This window comes from Pseudorca crassidens, chromosome 2 (genome assembly GCF_039906515.1).
Source record: "Pseudorca crassidens isolate mPseCra1 chromosome 2, mPseCra1.hap1, whole genome shotgun sequence".
Lineage (NCBI taxonomy): Eukaryota > Metazoa > Chordata > Mammalia > Artiodactyla > Delphinidae > Pseudorca > Pseudorca crassidens.
The window spans coordinates 8,620,897-8,641,282 of NC_090297.1; the positions used below are offsets into that span (position 1 = coordinate 8,620,897).

The window sequence follows — 20,386 nt, forward strand, 5'->3', positions numbered from 1 at the left end:
GCTGTTGTGATTATTACCAGAGCTAATAATTTCTTTTTTTTAATTTTAGTTTAGTTTTTTTAAATTGAGCTATAGTTGATTTACAATATTGTGTTAGTTTCAGGTGTACAGCAAAGTGATTCAGATACATATGTATATATTCTTTTTCAGATTCTTTTCCATTATAGGTTATTACAAGATATTGAATATAGTTCCCTGTGCTGTACAGTAAATCCTTATTTATCTATTTTATATATAGTAGTGTGTATCTTTTAATCCCATACTCCTAATTTACCCCTCCCCCCCTTTCTCCTTGGTAACCATAAGTTTGTTTTCTGTTTCTGTGAGTCTGTTTCTGTTTTATAAAAAAGTTCATTTGTATTATTTTTAAGATTCCCCATATGTGATATCATATAATATTTGTCTTTCTCTGTCTGACTTCACTTCGTATGATACTCTCTAGGTCCATTCATGTTGCTGCAAATGGCAATATTTCATTCTTTTTATGGCTGAGTAATATTCCATTTTTCATATATCTTTATCCATTCATCAGTTGATGGACCTTTAGGTTGCTTCAATGTCTTGGCTAAGCTAATAATTTCCTAGACATCGTCATTTCCCATTTCAGAGCTTCGGTTTTCTCATTTGGAAAGGAAGTTTAATTACACCTTTCTTATCACCCTCAATGTGCTCCCTGATTTTTATCTGTTTTATTCACTGCTGCGTGCAATAGTAGGTGTTCAGTAAATGTTGCACACAGTAGGCACTCAATAAATGCATGTTGAATGAAAAAAATGAATGAGTCCTATTTCCGTGAAAGAAAGCTCTTGGTAAGTCGTAAAGCGACACGCACTCGTGGCCCTTCTTGAGATACTAAGTGAGGCTGTTTCCAGCAAGTGCGGGAGCAACTGCCACTCGCGGACCGTCGGGGTGAGGAAGGGCTGGACCGCTGGGTCGCTGCACTGTCCCGGCCCCGCCCCCGCCCCAAGCCCCGGCCCCGCCCTCAGCCTGGTCCCGCCCTCAACCCCGCCCCGGCCCAGGCCCGCGCAGCCGGTCCCTGTTTCCCGGCGGGCCTACAGTGGCGGGTGCCCAAGATGGTCGCTCCCGCAGCTGCGTAGAGGCGGCAGCGGTTCAGTCTCGGGCTGTAGGGCGAGGCGGGCGTCTGGAAGCGGTCCTCGCCCAGGTGACAGGAGGTCGGGGAGGTGCCGCCGGGCCTCGTGGGGTGCCAGGCCCACTCGCTGCAGTCCCCGGGCCCCGCCGCCTCCCTATCCCTGCCCCCGGGTGGAACAGAAGAAGGTCAGGTCCGCCGCCCCGCCTGTCCTCGCCTCAGGGCGGACGCTGTGTGTGGGTGGCTCACTGTTTAACATTGACTTCACCCAAGTGCATTCTCCATGGCGGCCTCGCAGGTCCCGGGGGAGAAGGTTAACATCCAGGCAGGAGAGACGGCCAAGGTCGGGGACAGGGACCTGCTGGGGAACGGCTGTTCGGAGCAGGACAGACCGCCGCAGCGCTCGTGGAGGCAGAAGTGCGCCTCCTATGTTCTGGCCCTGCGGCCCTGGAGCTTCAGTGCCTCACTCACCCCGGTGGCCCTGGGCAGTGCCCTGGCCTACAGATCCCAGGGCGTCCTGGATCCCAGGCTACTGGTGGGTTGTGCCGTAGCTGTCCTCGCTGTGCACGGGGCTGGCAACTTGGTCAACACTTACTACGACTTTTCCAAGGGCATTGACCACAAAAAGAGTGATGACAGGACCCTGGTGGACCGAATCTTGGAGCCCCAGGATGTCGTCCGGTTTGGAGTCTTCCTCTACACCTTGGGCTGTGTCTGTGCTGCTTGCCTGTACTACCTGTCCCCTCTGAAACTGGAGCACTTAGCTCTCATCTACTTCGGAGGCCTGTCTGGCTCCTTTCTCTACACAGGAGGTAAGAATTGGCCTGTTTGCTGTGCAGCAGGTCTTAGTTGCAGGTATTGGAAACTGCGGTTTGCATAGGAATTATAGGGTTAGTGGAGAGATGTCAAAGGTTATTTTCTTTTTTCTTTGGCCGCACCGTGTGGCCTGCGGAACTCCCCCCACTCGGGATCCAACCGGTGCCCCCTGGGAGTGGAAGCTGGAGTCTTAACCACTAGACCACCAGGGAAGTCCTCAAAGGTTATTTTCTGAATTAGGCCACTTTATGTGAAATCTATAATGTTTGGGTCGTGTGGATTTGGGGGATAGCATTCCTGGTTTGGCTTATGGTTGTTAGGAATAACTTATATATGGAAATTTTTTGTGTCTAGTTTCCACTGGTTGGTCATACCTTATAATGCCACAGTTTCAAATTTTAGTGTAATTAAATTTGAAAAGCTCAAATTATACACCTGATTATTTTCAGCTAGTTTGCTAGGTGATCCCTTGCAGCAGGCTGATTAAGGTGGTGATGGGCTGGTGGTTAAGCCCTATTTATTGAGCACCTATTATGTGCCAGGCTCTGTTCTATGTGAACACAGCAGTCAAGTCCCTGCCCTTGTGGAAGTGATTTTATATATCATGAGGAGAGACAGAAAATAAAAATAGTAAATTATGGGTAGGATGACCAACATCCTGGTTTGCTCAGCAGTGAGTGTTCCTAAGATGTGGGGCTTTGGAAACCAGGAGAGTTCCTGGTAAGCCAGGATGAATTTGTACCTTGGTTACAGTACCTGAAAAGAACATAAGTGCTATAGGGAAAAGAAGGAGAGCAAGGAAGGAGGACACAGCTGTCTGCTTTAACTAGTTTGATCAGGGTAGGCCTCGTAAAGAAGGTAACATGTGAACAAAGATTGTAAGAGGTGACAGGTGAGGGAGTTGCCTGAGCAGATATCTGGAGGAAGAGTATCTTGGAACAGCAGTTGCCAAAGGTAGGCGTGTCCCTGAAGAGTTGGAGGAATAGCATGGAGTCCAGGGTGTGAATGAGGGAGAGAGTAAAAGGAGGGAAAGTAAGAGAAGTTCGTTGGGGGGTGGGCAGGGTGGCACAAAAATGCTGTAAGCCTTAATGTTTTAAAAGAATCACTCTGGCTAAGGTACTGAGAATGGATAAAGAGGGGTAAGGGTAGCAGCAGGAGCACCCAGAAGGAGGCTGTTGAGTAAACCAGGCAAGAGATGTCTGGTGGCTTGAATCAGGGTGGGAGTAGTGGAGAGGGACGTAGTCAGATTCTGAATTTATTTTGAAGGTAAACAGGGTTTGCTGATAGTTGGGATGTGAGGCAGGAGAGAAACAGAGAAATTAAACATAACTCTAAGGTTTTGTCCTGAGTAACTGGAATAGTGGTGTTGATGCCTAGTGAGAGAGAGAAGGTTGAAGATAGGCCTGTGGAGAGAAAGTTGAGAAATTGACTTTGGACATCTTAATGTATTAGATCTCCAAGGGGGTGTCAAATTGATAGTTGGGTATGATCTGATTTCGGAGAAGAGGTCTGAGCTGGAGATAGAGACATTTGGGAGTCTTGCACGTAGATAAAGTTGTACGACTGGGGGGAGATCCCGGAGCGGGGCAGTGTTGATAGACCTGAGGGTGAGCCCCGGGGCACTCCAACATTAAGAGGTGGGGAGAGTAGAGGGAAGGCAAAGGGAACTGCAGTGGAGCATCTGGAGGAGAAAGAAGAAAAGCAAGAGACTTTCAAACTCTTAGAGGCCAATTGTAAAAAGTTCACTGAGGGAAATCAGCAGGGTGCTGAAATAGAATGAATGTATCAGGTAGTGGTGGATGGAATAGGTCCTCTCTGTGAAGGTGACGCTTAAACTAAGACTTGACAGATAAGGAGCCAGCCATGGGCAGAATCGGGGTCTGATTTGGGTCCTTCAGGGATGAAGGAACAGCAAATGCAAATGTCCTGGAGTAGGGTAAGACTTGGCATCATTTAGGATCTGCTGAAAGGCCAGCGTGATCAAGAGGAAGACCGAGATGCAGCTGTCGGGGCAGGCAGGGGCTAGATCGCGCTGTCTCATAGGGCCTCGGTCTCCGCCGGTTCCGCCTCACTCCCAACCTCCAAGCCTAGTCCTTGGACCTCTCTTCGTTAGCTCCATTTACTCCCTTAGGGATTTTAGCCCGTCTCGTGTCTTCTATTGCCATCTATTAAGCTGGTGACAAATTTCTACCTCCAGACCAGATCTTTCCACTAAACCCCAAACTCAAATCCAACTTCTTACTCAGTAACTTCTCTGAGAGGTTACAGGCATCTCAAGCTTGACACGTCTGAGACCAAATTCCTCATCTGCTCACATAGAAATCTGCTCTACGCTCAGCTTTCCCCATATCACTCGATGGCAACTCCATCCTTCTCGTTCTTCAGGCTGAAGGTCATGGGCATCATCCTTGACTCTTCTTTCTCACATCTTGCATCCAGACCATCAGCAAGTCCCGTTGACTCCACTTCTTTTTTTTTTTTTTTAAGATTTTTTTTTGAATTTTATTTTTTTATACAGCAGGTTCTTATCAGTTATCCATTTAATACATATTAGTGTATACATGTCAATCCCAATCTCCCAATTCATCACATGCCCCCCCCACCCCCCAGCCGCTTTCTCCCCTTGGTGTACATATGTTTGTTCTCTACTTCTGTGTCTCAGTTTCTGCCCTGCAAACCGGTTCATCTGTACCATTTTCCTAGGTTCCACATATATGCATTAATATATAATATTTGTTCTTCTGTACCATTTTCCTAGGTTCCACATATATGCATTAATATATAATATTTGTTCTTCTGTACCATTTTCCTAGGTTCCACATATATGCATTAATATATATTTGTTCTTCTGTACCATTTTCCTAGGTTCCACATATATGCATTAATATACAATATTTGTTCTTCTTTTTCTGACTTACTTCACTGTGTATGACAGTCTCTAGATCTATCCATGTCTCTACAAATGATCCAATTTCATTCCTTTTTATCACTGAGTAATATTCCATTGTATATATGTACCACATCTTCTTCAACCATTTGTCTGTCAATGGGCATTTAGGTTGCTTCCATGTCCTGGCTACTGTAAATAGTGCTGCAATGACAATTAGGGTGCATGTGTCTTTTTGAATTATGGTTTCCTCTGGGTATATGCCCAATAGTGGGATTGCTGGGTCATGTGGTAATTCTAATTTTAGTTTTTTTTTTTTTATTTTTTAACAACTTTATTGAGGTATAATTGCTTTACAATGGTGTGTTAGTTTCTGCTTTATAACAAAGTGAATCAGTTATACATATACATATATTCCCATATGTCTTCCCTCTTGCGTCTCCCTCCCTCCCACCCTCCCTATCCCACCCCTCCAGGCTGTCACAAAGCACCGAGCCAATATCCCTGTGCCATGCGGCTGCTTCCCACTAGCTATCTACCTTACTACGTTTGTTAGTGTGTATATGTCCATGACTCTCTCTTGCCCTGTCACAGCTCACCCTTCCCCCTCCCCATAACCTCAAGTCCGTTCTCCAGTAGGTCTGCATCTTTATTCCTGTCTTACTCCTAGGTTCTTCATGACATTTTTTTTCCTTAAATTCCATATATATGTGTTAGCATACGGTATTTGTCTTTTTCTTTCTGACTTACTTCACTCTGTATGACAGACTCTAGGTCTATCCACCTCATTACAGATAACTCAATTTCGTTTCTTTTTATGGCTGAGTAATATTCCATTGTATATATGTGCCACATCTTCTTTATCCATTCATCCGATGATGGGCACTTAGGTTGTTTCCATCTCCGGGCTATTGTAAATAGAGCTGCAATGAACATTTTGGTACATGACTCTTTTTGAATTTTGGTTTTCTCAGGGTATATGCCCAGTAGTGGGATTGCTGGGTCATATGGTAGTTCTATTTGTAGTTTTTTAAGGAACCTCCATACTGTTCTCCATAGTGGCTGAACCAATTCACATTCCCACCAGCAGTGCAAGAGTGTTCCCTTTTCTCCACATGCTCTCCAACATTTATTGTTTCTAGATTTTTTGATGATGGCCATTCTGACTGGTGTGAGATGATATCTCATTGTAGTTTTGATTTGCATTTCTCTAATGATTAATGATGTTGAACATTCTTTCATGTGTTTGTTGGCAGTCTGTATATCTTCTTTGGAGAAATGTCTATTTAGGTCTTCTGCCCATTTTTGGATTGGGTTGTTTGTTTTTTTGTTATTGAGCTGCATGAGCTGCTTGTAAATTTTGGAGATTAATCCTTTGTCGGTTGCTTCATTTGCAAATATTGTCTCCCATTCTGAGGGTTGTCTTTTGGTCTTGTTTATGGTTTCCTTTGCTGTGCAAAAGCTTTGAAGTTTCATTAGGTCCCATTTGTTTATTTTTGTTTTTATTTCCATTACTCTAGGAGGTGGGTCAGAAAGGATCTTTCTGTGATTTATGTCATAGAGTGTTCTGCCTATGTTTTCCTCTAAGAGTTTGATAGTTTCTGGCCTTACATTTAGGTCTTTAATCCATTTTGAGCTTATTTTTGTGTATGGTGTTAGGGAGTGATCTAATCTCATACTTTTACATGTACCTGTCCAGTTTTCCCAGCACCACTTATTGAAGAGGCTGTCCTTTCTCCACTGTACATTCCTGCCACCTTTATCAAAGATAAGGTGTCCATATGTGCGTGGGTTTATCTCTGGCCTTTCTATCCTGTTCCATTGACCTATCTTTCTGTTTTTGTGCCAGTACCATACTGTCTTGATTACTGTAGCTTTGTAGTATAGTCTGAAGTCAGGAAGCCTGATTCCTCCAGCTCCTTTTTTCATTCTCAAGATTGCTTTGGCTATTCGGGGTCTTTTGTGTTTCCATACAAATTGCGAAATTTTTTGTTCTAGTTCTGTGAAAAATGCCAGTGGTAGTTTGATAGGGATTGCATTGAATCTATAGATTGCTTTGGGTAGTAGAGTCATTTTCACAATGTTGATTCTTCCAATCCAAGAACATGGTATATCTCTCCATCTATTTGTATCATCTTTAATTTCTTTCATCAGTGTCTTATAATTTTCTGCATACAGGTCTTTTGTCTCCTTAGGTAGGTTTATTCCTAGATATTTTATTCTTTTTGTTGCAATGGTAAATGGGAGTGTTTTCTTGATTTCACTTTCAGATTTTTCGTCATTAGTATATAGGAATGCCAGAGATTTCTGTGCATTAATTTTGTATCCTGCTACTTTACCAAATTCATTGATTAGCTCTAGTAGTTTTCTGGTAGCATCTTTAGGATTCTCTATGTGTAGTATCATGTCATCTGCAAACAGTGACAGCTTTACTCTAATTTTAGTTTTTTAAGGAACCTCCATACTGCTCCATAGTGGCGGTATCAGTTTACATTCCCACCAACAGTGCCAGAGGGTTCCCTTTTCTCCACACCCTCTCCAGCATTTGTTGTTTGTAGATTTTCTGATGATGCCCATTCTAACTGGTGTGAGGTGATCCCTCATTGTGTTTTGATTTGCATTTCTCTAATAATCAGTGATGTTGAGCAGCTTTTCATGTGCTTGTTGGCCATCTGTATGGAGAGATGTCTATTTAGGGCTTCTGCCCATTTTTGGATTAGGTTGTTTGATTTTTTAATATTGAGTTGAATGAGCTGTTTATATATTTTGGAGATTAATCCTTTGTCCGTTGCTTCATTTGAAAATATTTTCTCCCATTCTGAGGGTTGTCTTTTCGTCTTGTTTGTAGTTTCCTTTGCTGTGCAAATGCTTTTAAGTTTCATTAGGTCCCATTTGTTTATTTTTGTTTTTATTTCCATTGCTCTAGGAGGTGGATCAAAAAAGATCTTGCTGTGATTTATGTCAAAGAGGGTTCTTCCTATGTTTCCCTCTAAGAGTTTTATAGTGTCCGGTCTTACATTTAGGTCTCTAATCCATTTTGAGTTTATTTTTGTGTATGGTGTTAGGGAGTGTTCCAATTTCATTCATTTACATGTAGCTGTCCAGTTTTCCCAGCACCAATTATTGAAGAGACTGTGTTTTCTCCATTGTATATCCTTGCCTCCTTTGTCATAAATTAGTTAACCACAGGTGTGTGGGTTTATCTCTGGGCTTTCTATCCTGTTCCATTGATCTGTGTTTCTGTTTTTGTGCCAGTACCATATTGTCTTGATTACTGTAGCTTTGTAGTATAGTCTGAAGTCAGGGAGTCTGATTCCTCCAGCTCCGTTTTTTCCCCTCAAGACCGCTTTGGTTATTCGCGGTCTTTTGTGTCTCCATACAAATTTTGAGATTTTTTGTTCCAGTTCTGTAAAAAATGCCATTGGTAATTTGATAGGGATTGCATTGAATCTGTAGATTGCTTTGAGTAGTATAGTCATTTTCACAATATTGATTCTTCCAATCCAAGAACGTGGTATATCTCTCCATCTGTTGGTATCATCTTTAATTTCTTTCATCAGTGTCTTATAGTTTTTTGCATACAGGTCTTTTCTCTCCCTAGGTAGGTTTATTCCTAGGTATTTTATTCTTTTTGTTGCAGTGGTAAATGGGAGTGTTTCCTTAATTTCTCTTTCAGATTTTTCATCATTAGTGTGTAGGAACGCAAGAGATTTCTGTGCATTAATTTTGTATCCTGCAACTTTACCAAATTCATTCATTAGCTCTAGTAGTTTTCTGGTGGCATCTTTAGGGTTCTTTACGTGTAGTATCATGTCATCTGCAAACAGTGACAGTTTTACTTCTTCTTTTCCAATTTGTATTCTTTTTATTTCTTTTTCTTCTCTGATTGCCGTGGCTAGGACTTCCAACACTATGTTGAATAATAGTGGTAGAGTGGACATCCTTGTCTTGTTCCTGATCTTAGAGGAAATGCTTTCAGTTTTTCACCATTGACAATAATGTTTGCTGTGCGTTTGTCATATATGGCCTTTATTATGTTGAGGTAGGTCCCCTCTTTGCCCACTTTCTGGAGAATTTTTATCATAAATGGGTGTTGAATTTTGTCAAAAGCTTTTTCTGCATCTATTGAGATGATCATATGGTTTTTCTTCTTCAGTTTGTTAATATGGTGTTTCACATTGATTGATTTGCATATATTGACGAATCCTTGCATCCCTGGGATAACTCCCACTTCATCATGGCATATGATCCTTTTAATGTGTTGTTGGATTCTGTTTGCTAGTATTTTGAGGATTTTTGCATCTATATTCATGAGTGATATTGGTCTGTAATTTTCTTTTTTTGTAGTATCTTTGTCTGGTTTTGGTATCAGGGTGATGGTGGCCTCATAGAATGAGTTTGGGAGTGTTCCTTCCTCTGCAGTTTTTTAGAAGAGTTTGAGAAGGATGCATGTTAGCTCTTCTCTAAATGTTTGATAGAATTCACCTGTGAAGCCATCTGGTCCTGGACTTTTGTTTGTTGGAAGATTTTTAATCACAGTTTCAATTTCATTACTTGTGATTGGTCTGTTCATATTTTCTATTTCTTCCTGGTTCAGTCTTGGAAGGTTATACCTTTCTAAGAATTTCTCCATTTCTTCCAGGTTGTCCGTTTTATTGGCATAGAGTTGCTTAGTCTCTCTACTAAGAGAGTGGTAGTTTCTTAGGATGCTTTGTATTTCTGTGGTGTCTGTTGTAACTTCTCCTTTTTCATTTCTAGTTTTATTGATTTGAGTCCTCTTCCTCTTTTTCTTGATGAGTCTCGCTAATGGTTTATCCATTTTGTTTATCTTCTCAAAGAACCAGCTCTTAGTTTTATTGATCTTTGCAATTGTTTTCTTTGTTTCTATTTCATTTATTTCTGCTCTGATCTTTATGATTTCTTTCCTTCTACTAACTTTGGGTTTTGTTTGTTCTTCTTTCTCTAGTTCCTTTAGGTGTGAGATTAGATTGTTTATTTGAGATGTTTGTTGTTTCTTGAGGTAGGATTGTATTGCTCTAAACTTCCCTCTTAGAACTGCTTTTGCTGCATCCCATAGGTTTTGGATCATCCTGTTTTCATTGCCATTTGTGTCTAGGTATTTTTTGATTTCCTCTTTGAATTCTTCAGGGATCTGTTGGTTATTTAGTAACGTATTGTTTAGCCTCCAGGTGTTTGTGTTTTTTACGTTTTTTTCCCTGTAATTGATTTCTAATCTCATAGCGTTGTGGTCAGAAAAGATGCTTGATATGATTTCACTTTTCTTAAATTTACTGAGACTTGATCTGTGACCCAAGATGTGATCTATCCTGGAGAATGTTCCATGCGCCCTTGAGAAGAAAGTGTATTCTGCTGTTTTTGGATGGAATGTCCTATAAATATCAATTAAATCTATCTGGTCTATTGTGTCATTGAAAGCTTGTGTTTCCTTATTAATTTTCTGTTTGGATGATCTGTCCATTGGTGTAAGTGAAGTGTTAAAGTCCCCCACTATTATTGTGTTACTGTCGATTTCCTCTTTTATAGCTGTTTGCAGTTGCCTTAAGTATTGAGGTGCTCCTATGTTGGGTGCATATATATTTATAATTGTTATATCTTCTTCTTGGATTGATCCCTTGATCATTATGTAGTGTCCTTCCTTGTCTCTTGTAACATTCTTTATTTTAAACTCTATTTTATCTGATATGGGTATTGCTACTCTAGCTTTCTTTTGATTTCCATTTGCATGGAATATCTTTTTCCATCCCTCAGTCTGTATGTGTCCCTAGGTCTGAAGTGGTTCTCCTGTAGACAGCATATATATGGGTCTTGTTTTTGTATCCATTCAGTGAGCCTGTGTCTTTTGGTTGGAGCATTTAATCCATTCACGTTTAAGGTAATTATCGATATGTATGTTCCTATTACCATTTTCTTAATTGTTTTGGGTTTGTTTTTGTAGGACCTTTTCTTCTCTTGTGTTTCCCACTTAGAGAAGTTCCTGTAGCATTTGTTGTAGAGCTGGTTTGGTGGTGCTGAATTCTTTTAGCTTTTGCTTGTCTGTAAAGCTTTTGATTTCTCCATCGAATCTGAATGAGATCCTTGCCGGGTAGAGTAATCTTGGTTGTAGGTTCTTCCCTTTCATCACTGTAAATATGTCATGCCACTCCCTTCTAGCTTGTAGAGTTTCTGCTGAGAAATCAGCTGTTAACCTTATGGGAGTTCCCTTGTATGTTATTTGTCATTTTTCCCTTGCTGCTTTCAATAATTTTTCTGTCTTTAATTTTTGCCAATTTGATTACTATGTGCCTCAGCGTGTTTCTCCTTGGGTTTATCCTGTATGGGACTCTCTGTGCTTCCTGGACTTGGGTGGCTATTTCCTTTCCCATGTTAGGGAAGTTTTCGACTATAATCTCTTCAAATATTTTCTCAGGTCTTTCTGTCTCTCTTCTCCTTCTGGAACCCCTATAATGTGAATGTTGTTGCGTTTAATGTCCCAGAGGTCTCTTAGGCTGTCTTCATTTCTTTTCATTCTTTTTTCTGTATTCTGTTCTGCAGCAGTAAGTTCCATCATTCTGTCTTCCAGGTCCCTTATCCGTTCTTCTGCCTCAGTTATTCTGCTATTGATTCCTTCTAGTGTATTTTTAATTGCAGTTATTGTATTGTTCATCTCTGTTTGTTTGTTCTTTAATTCTTCTAGGTCTTTGTTAAATATTTCTTGCACCTTCTCGATCTTTGCCTCCATTCTTTTTCCGAGGTCCTGGATCATCTTGACTATCATTATTCTGAATTCTTTTTCTGGAAGGTTGCCTATCTCCACTTCGTTTAGTTGTTTTTCTGGGGTTTTATCTTGTTCCTTCATCTGGTACATAGCCCTCTGCCTTTTCATCTTGTCTATCTTTCTGTGAATGTGGTTTTCGTTCCACAGGCTGCAGGATTGTAGCGATTCCGCTTCTAACATGCACTTGGGACTGGACCACTTCTCGTCACTTCCCACCACTACCCCTGTCATCTCCCTCAATTATTGCGGCTGATTCTTTACCCGTCTCTGTGCATGCACCCTTGTCCCTTTCCCAGAGCTCCCAGATCAGCAGCCAGAGTAATCCTGCAGCTGTGTCAGTCGCCTGCTCAAAACTCTCCAGTGGCTCCCACCTCATTAGAGTAAAGGCCAGGGTCTTTACAGTGACCCCCAGGGCCTGACATTATCTGCTCCACCTGCAATTCCCCACAACTCTCTGACCTGCTCTCCTCTTCACCATGCTCCAGCCACACTGCCCTGCTAGCTGTTTCTGGAACACGCCAGGCATGCTCCTGCCTCAGGTCCTTTGAGATGCTGTTTCCTCTGTTTAGAACGCTCTTCCCCCATCTGCGTGTATGATTTGCTTTCTAACTGCCACCCATTTGCTCTAATGTCAGCTTCTACCCTATTTAAAATTACAAAACAATAACAATTTTTTTCTGCAGCAGCTGAAAAAAATAAAATAAAATCACACACACACGCTGTGTCTCCCCTACAGTGCCTTCCCTATTGCTCTCCTCTGCTTTTTCTTCATAGCACATATTACATTCTAACCACATAAAGTACTTACTTTGTTAATTATCTTCCCCTTTAGACTGTAAACTCCCTGGGGGTAGGGATTTTAGTCTCTTTGTTCTCTCCATCATGCCCAGAACAGTGCCTGGCAAGTAGTCAGTACTTAATATTTATTGAATGAACAAATGGGGAGACACTGAAATGTGTTGAGCAGGGTAATGACATAATCTGATTTATGTTTTTTTTTAACGTTGACTTTTATCGATATATAGTTGACGTATGGTGAAATGCATGGATCTTAAGCGTTATAGTTTGATGAATTTTGACAATTACATACAGCTGTATAACCCATACCCCTACCGTAATACAGAACATTTCTGTCACCCCCAAAAGCTTCCTTGTGCTTTTTCCCTGTCAACCCCACTCTTCCCACCCCATCTAGAGGCCACCGCTGTTGCGTGGTCTAGAACATCATGTAAATGGAATCATTCAGTATGAATTCTTGTGCCTGTTTTTGAGTTTCGTTGTGTTGTCATGTGTATCAGCAGTTCCTTTGTATCACTGAGAGGTAGCCATTGTATGGACATACCACAATTTGTTTATCCATTATCCTGTTCAGTGACTTTTGGATTATTTCCATATTTTGGCTATTACGACTGAACATTCATGTTCAAGTCTTCTGTGGATACTTATTTTCATTTTTCTTGGGTAAATGCCTAGGAATCGCATTACTGGGTCATAGGGTAGATGATGCTTAACTTTATGAGAAGCTGCCAAAGTGTTTTCTGAAGTGGTTCTACTGCTTTTACCTCCCCACCAGCGAGGCGTGAGAGTTCCATTTACTCCACATCCTTTTGATGCCAACATTTTGATTTATGTGTTAAGAAATTCATTCTGGCCGCTGTGTGGAGAACTGGCCCAGTGTTTCACTGTGCTGGCTCATGTGGAAAACGGTGTTGGGAGGAGGGGAGTGCCTAAAAGGAAACTCCCAGGTGGGCCACATCTCTGAATCAGGTGGAGCACATGAGCCTTGGGTCGGACGCTCAGGAAACAGGGCTTTCTGCTCAAGGGCTTTGTCGTTTTCTGGTGTCAGATAACCTCAAGAAGCTTTGCTTACGTTGTTTTTTGCCAGGCGATCTAAGGTGGTGTTCTTGGGTACTCTTGCCAGAGGTCAAGAGCCCCGAAGTCTGCTTGGAGATCTGAGAAAAAATGCAGAAGAAGAGCAGACAGCTGGTGGAGAAATTTGCTAGATTGGTGCTGGGAGCATTCCTGCCTGGCATCTTCCTTGGGCAGGGGTAGTTGCCTAAACGTGTGAGATACCGCACAAGACTTCGATTTCCTAATTTAGAATTGGAGCCGAGGTGCTGCTTCAGAGACCTTCCTCCTGGAGGGCATGTCCTCAGACAACCAAATTATTTATCAAAACACTGCCTGGGGGGTACAGAATTAGTTTGCTGTGTGTTGGGGGTACAGGGGCCGTGCCTGTTATACCCTTTCCTGGAGATGCTTCCTTCCAGAGAATCAAGGGTGGTCATTTAGCACTAAAGGATCCCAGCCACTAGGTGTGGAGGTGAACTTGGGCTGCATCTTGTTCTTTGGCTACCATGCTTTTAGATCTTTTACAGATCATTGTCCCTTATCGTTTTAGGCTGTTTAAAATGCAACTGATGACCGAATAGTTTTTTTTTTTAATTTTCTGATCCCGAGGCCATGCCTTGGTAGCTTGATTAGATCAGAGGTTTCCCAAGCTTCCGTAGCAATATATGTGTGGATCACCTCTTTGAGTGGGTGTCTCTCACCCTTTCCGTGCTGCTTTGCCTGTTTCAATCCAAGTGGGACATTTTTCATGACCTTGGTTCCAAATTCCAGGTGCTTGTTACTGTAGCTCTGGGTTCAGCTCATCCTTTGTGTCAAGCACTGGGGAGCCAGCTGTTAACTGGCCAGACACAAGGCCCTGCCCTCATTGAAACCTACAGGTTAGTGGGAGAGACAGAGATTAAGAATTAGAAGTGTGGGAATTCCCTGGTGGTCCAGCGGTTAGGACTCTGAGCTTCCACTGCAGGGGGCACGGGTTCCATCCCTGGTCGGGGAACTAAGATCCCGCATGCCACACAGTGCGGTCAAAAAAAAAAAAAAAACTAGAAGTGTGATGGAGTTTACGAAAGTGGAAGTCAGGGTGCTGTGCGGCACACTGCAAGGGGAACCAAATGTGGTCTAGGGCCGAGGAAGGCTGCCTCGAGGAATGGTCTTTAAAGTCTTGAAGGATGAGTAGAAGTTAGCCAGGCAAGGAGTCGGGGTCAGGGGAGTGTCTGAAGGCCCTGAGGAACTGAAAGAAGTATGTGTGGCGAGGGGAGGTGGGCTCAAAGTCAGGCAGGAGGGAGGCAGGGCAGGGCCAGAGGTGAGCTAGGTGGAAGATCTGGGGCTCTTTTATCCGGAGGACAACTTGTTGAGAAGCGTTTTCAGGTGTACGTTGGGGACGGGGCATGACTAGCTTAGTATTTTGAGAGGATCATTTTGGCCGCATCGTGGAGGTGTGATTAGGAATGGGGAGGGGAGGTGGTTATGAGAACAGAAGCTGAGGGATCAGTCGGGAGGGTGTTGCCGTATTCCAGGCATGAGATGACTTTGACGTGGATTTGGGGATGGAGCATTGGGGATGGAGAAACTGGGCCAGTTTGAAAGATGGGGATTAGACAGGATTTGAAGTAGATTAGCAGCATGGGAGGAAAAGTTAGGGATTATTTAGTGTTGTAACTCCATGGGCACCAGAGAGGGGAAGCAGTGTTGTAAGTTCCTTGTCTCAGCTGTTTTACTCATTATGTGGGTGAAAGTTGCTCTGTGTGGAGTTTGGGAACCCTGAACTTTCACTGAGATTAACGAGATTCTCAGAACCAGAAGATGCTTCCAGAGGTTGTGGCTGAAAAGTAAGAGGCTGGGGTGGATATTCCGTGAGGGGCTGATCTCAGGGCATTCCTGACAGAAGCAGTGTCTTGCAGGGGTTGGTGGAGGATGAAAGAAACGCAAGCCCTGGACCGTAAGACCTGGGAGATCCTTCACGGGCTCTCCCGTTGAACTGTCTGTGACTTGGAACCCCCTGCTCTTTTTTCTTTTTTTCAACTTTTTTCAATTTTTTATACAGTTTTTAAAGGTTACCTTCCACTTACATTTATTACAAAATACTGGCTGTATTCCCCGAGTTGTACAACACGTCCTTGAGCCCATCTTACACCCAGTAGTTTGTACCTCCCACTTCCCACCCCTGTTTTGCCCCTCTACCCTCTTCCCCACTGGTAGCCACTAGTTTGGGAGGCCCCCGCTCTTTGTGGCAGGGCTTTGTTGGGGGACAGCAGGAAGGAAAACTCGGGGATGACTCTGAGACTGAACTGGGTGCTAAACGATTAGTCTTCTCTGTCCCTCTGTGCCACTGGAGAAAAAAGTCAGATTTTGCTCTGGAGGGGAGGGGAGTGCAACCACTGCCCCGCTTCACAGCCTAAGAATATGCCCCGTGCAGCCACAGCAGCCTGCCTTTTGACTGCCGCGGTTTCCAGCCCCTGACCTCACAGCAGCTCTCTGTGTTTTCTGGCCTAGGAATTGGATTCAAGTACCTGGCTCTGGGAGACCTCATCATCCTCATCACCTTTGGCCCGCTGGCTGTGATGTTCGCCTACGCCGTCCAGGTGGGGTCCCTGGCGGTCTTCCCGCTGGTCTACGCCATCCCCCTCGCCCTTAGCACCGAGGCCATCCTCCATTCCAACAATACCAGGGACATGGAGTCCGACCGGGAGGCTGGCATCGTCACGCTCGCCATCCTCATTGGCCCCACTCTCTCCTACGTGCTCTACAACACGCTGCTCTTCCTGCCCTACCTGATCTTCAGCATCCTGGCTGTGCACTGCAGCATCAGCCTGGCGCTGCCCCTGCTCACCATTCCCATGGCCTTTTCCCTTGAGAGACAGTTCCGAAGCCAGACTTTCAACAAACTGCCCCAGAGAACTGCCAAACTCAACCTTCTGCTGGGCCTCTTCTACGTTTCCAGCATCATTCTGGCACCGGCAGGCAGTCTGCCCAAACTCTAAGGGGACCAGTAGCCGCACGCCACAACATGTCCCCCCTTTCTCAGAATGTGTTGAAGGCAGAGTGTCTGAGGAGGGAAGGTGATTTGGCAGTGAGGGGCTGAAGGATGGCTTGTGAACGCCCACCTTTTTTTATTATTACATTCTTAAAGAGAATGTTTTGTTTTTGTTATTTTATTCCGTTTTACGGGGACTCTTGAAACCACTCTGGTGTCAGAACGAGGTAAATTGGACGCATGGCCCTTGTTTTATTTATAATTTCCACTAGAGGGTGATGTCAGGTCACTTTTAGTGGGCTACGATGCCCTAAGACTTGGTGAAGGAACCGCGCAGACTGGCCTCCTGTCCTGAAAGAGCCATAGTAACTGGGCCGAGTGTCCTCTGCTGTTTTGGTCTGGTTTTACACTACCTTGAGAGAGAAAGTCCCTCATTAACAGCCTGACCAGGCTCTAGGCTTTTTGCCTAAATTGTGATTCAGACCCTTTTGTCCTCACTTCATTTATTGCCACAGTTGAGGAAAAGCATCAGATCACCCTGCAGCAGGACAGTGGAGCAGAGGGCTTGGAAGGAAAAAAAACAAAAACAAAAAAATAACACCTTGGAGGCAGCTGAGAAAATCACTCTGCTTTTGGATAGAAACTGGTAGGGCGGCTGGTTTCCCCTTGTAGAGCCCACTGGCATGACAGGAAGGACTCCCAGCCCTTTCAGTAACTCGCAGCGCTCCGAAGTTGTTAAGGCCCTGGCTGTCCTTGCCGACTACTGAAGGCCCACAAGGCCGCTTCTTCGCCTGCCCCCATCGTGCTTCCTCGCACTCCCCTATGCCCGCCCTCCATTTCTTTCAGGTCCCCATTTGTGTGTCTCCCATCCGTGGAGCCCTACTGTTTGGGCAGCAGCTTAGCAACTGAGTCAGGGATGGTTGCCCCTGTCCACAGAACCAGAGGAAGAGCAGACCAAGGACAGCAGCTGCTCCATGAGTGAATAAGCCAATGGTCAAACAGTCCTGACCCTGTTCAGCGAAAATGACAGGCTCATCAGTGAGGACACTGCATCCTCCTCCTTGAGGACAGATATACAATACTGACCCGGCTTTTCCCAAAGGCTTCAGTTGCCTTGTGCAGAGATAGTTTGTACCCAGGATGGGGGAATTCCAGCATTGATCAAAGCTGCCTCTTGTTTCAGTGTCTGTGAAGTATAACTTCTGGGCTAGAATTGCTTGGTTGCATTGGGTCCAAGACCAAAATAGATTGAGACCATCGTCATCATGCTTTTCTGTTGTGATTATAGCCATTCTGATAGGCATTTCAGGGTCTTGGCCTGCAGAAAATGACATCAGAACTAGCTCTTAATCCTTAAAATCAGGCCACTTATGATTTGGCTCCTTGAGTTAGAATTGGGCAGCTTACTTGGAAAAACATACTTGGAAATTGCAGAAGTTCCTGTAAAGTTACAGGTGGTTTGTCTGTAGAGTTTCAGAATCTCCAAATAGTGGTCAGAGCCCCGTAATGAGGAAAAGGAGGACAGCCCTCTCTCCTGGCTGTCTTCTCCCAGCACCATTTTTGTTTTATGCCAGGCTAGTGGCATTTTGGTGCTCACAGGAGTCCTGCCTTCAAAGAGACAAGCTTTTCGGGCTCCTTCCCAGCAGGCCATTGTCACATAAGGCTCACCCCTGAGGCCGTCGGACCGAGAGCTCCCTGCGTCCACAGACCAGACCATCTTGGTAAGCCCTCCCTTCGGGGGTGTCAGTTAGCCTCTGCACTATGTTCTGGTGCAGGGTTTTTTTTGTTTTTGTTTTTGTTTTTGCGGTACGCGGGCCTCTCACTGTTGTGGCCTCTCCCGTCGTGGAGCACAGGCTCCGGATGCTCAGGCTCAGCGACCATGGCTCACAGGCCCAGCCGCTCCGCAGCATGTGGGCTCCTCCCGGACCGGGGCACGAACCCGTGTCCCCTGCATCGGCAGGCGGACTCTCAACTACTGCCCCACCAGGGAAGTCCCTGGTGCAGGTTTTAATGCATATTTTTATATATAAATCTTTCTAAAAGGCCAAATTTGATGCCAGGTTTTATATGCAGGTCACTATAATTTGTACTACATCCCCTGATTCAATGAAGGTTTTCTTTAGACTTGTTAATAAACAAATTTTTTTAATTAAAAAAGGAAAATGCTTATCAGTGGTCTGGCTTCCCATTTCCCTGTGCTCTCTCCTGCTGCTTGCCTCATCGTCTGCTTGTGAACTCTGATTCATAAACCTCAGGAGACCAGCGCGGGCACATTCAGTGGGGAGGGGGTGGGGCGCCTGATCTTTGGCGGTGAGTTTGACCAGATTTGATGAGCCCTTAGGAGAGACAGTAGGGATTTGCCAAGAGCCAGGCAGGCCAGATTAACCTTGTTTCCTTCTGTCGTTTCCTACTTTCATTTTTCTCGAGCAGGTCACTGCTGATAGATTGGGAACGTGCAGCAGATAGAGGACATTTGGGTTTCTGCTGGGCATTTGACGGTATGTCCTCATGAACACAGCAGAGATACGTGGCATGGATAATAGTCTAGTTAGGTGAATTTCTGGGAGACTGAAAAGGCTGCTTTGATGTGTGAAAGGAAAACTTTGCCATGAGTAAATACAGTAAGTCCCCTACATTCGAACAAGTTCCATTCCGAGAGCGCGTTCGTAAGTCCAATTTGTTCCTAAATCCAACAGAGTTAGCCTAGGTACCCAGCTAACACGATCGGCTATATAGTGCTGTACTGTAATAGGTTTATAATACTTTTCACACAAATAATACATAACAAACACAAAAAAGCAAACATTTTTAGTCTTACAGTACAGTACCTTGAAAAGTACAGTAGTACCAGCTACATCACCACTGCTTTTACGCTTGCTTCTGGACATCCTGGGCTTGAAATAAAGACACTGTACTACTGTACTCTATACGGTGCTGTCCAGTAAAGTACACAAGAGCACAACCACCTGTAGAGGATGCATGCACGCGACAGTGTACGCCAGACATATGAGCTAACTTACGTGGTTGGACACGCGTCCGCATCTTTGAAAGTTCGCAGCTTGAAGGTTTGTGTGTAGGGGGCTTACTGTATAAGCAATACACTTGGGTCCCCCAAACCAAATATATTGGATTGGCCAAAAAGTTCGTTCGGGGTTTTCCATCTGATGGGAAAACCCGAACGAACTTTTTGGCCAACCCAATATAACATCAGAAGGGGAAGATCCATGGAGTGAGAGCCACAGATGTGGTGGGTGTTGATGACTCTGCAGTAGAGCATCACGTGCCTTTGTTTCTGTGAGTCAGACTTATTCTGCTCCCCAATGGGGGTGGCTGGAAATGCAGCCTTATTCACCTCTTGGGCCTGCTTCTGTCTCCCTGGGACCACCCAGGACCCCTGGGCCCCCGTGGGGCAGAAGCCAGAGATGCTGGCTGGGTCCTTGCTCCATGGGCTCGCTGTCTGTAAGGTTGCGTCCTTGCTGCTTCATGCAGGGGCTCGGCCCTGGAATCTACCCTTGTCTCTTGGATACTCTGTGATAGAAGGGTTCAAAATGCCCCTGACAGCAGCCTTCCTTGCCGAGTACCGTGGGCCTGGAGAGCCCTTGTCCCTGTCACTGCATCCCCATTTCTGCCCAGTTTTGGCAGAAGCTCCCACTTTCTCTGTGAACTACCTCATCCACCTGACCTACTCAGAGCATTTCCCTCCTTCCTCACCCCTTGCAGGACCTTTGCACAAAACCCTACCCAGGGGCCTTCAGAAGCTCAATGCTGGCCTCTTCCGAAGTGGAATGATGAAATACATCATATGTTATCTTACCAACTCTTCTGTTACTCCTTTATTTAAGCCAAAATCTGAGCCTGTGACCTGGCCCAAAGCACAGCTTGAGTCAGTGATGAGCTTTGGCTTCCATGTTGGTTAATGTGACCCGAGGTGGAATTAATAGGTTAGTGTCCAGAACAAGGAAGGCTCATGTCCTGCCCATCCCTGTGCTGTCAACCACA

At 44.4% G+C, this 20,386-nt stretch overlaps 1 protein-coding gene across 1 annotated transcript; it reads left to right on the forward strand.

Annotated features, from left to right (window-relative positions):
- The first annotated feature begins 1,020 nt into the window (after positions 1-1,020).
- UBIAD1 (UbiA prenyltransferase domain containing 1) lies at positions 1,021-18,556 on the forward strand. Its single transcript, XM_067720430.1, has 2 exons — positions 1,021-1,899; positions 15,907-18,556. The coding sequence occupies exons 1-2, from the start codon at positions 1,371-1,373 to the stop codon at positions 16,392-16,394; spliced, it is 1,017 nt and encodes a 338-aa protein (XP_067576531.1). The 5' UTR covers positions 1,021-1,370; the 3' UTR covers positions 16,395-18,556.
- Positions 18,557-20,386: the final 1,830 nt, after the last annotated feature.

What these genes read in the sequence shown, in the direction of transcription:
- UBIAD1 (XM_067720430.1), top strand. Translation starts at nt 1,371, where the DNA reads ATGGCGGCCTCGCAGGTCCCGGGGGAGAAGGTTAACATCCAGGCAGGA. An exon ending in CTCCTTTCTCTACACAGGAG is followed by an intron (nt 1,900 to 15,906) that starts GTAAGAATTGGC and finishes TTTCTGGCCTAG; the next exon opens with GAATTGGATTCAAGTACCTG.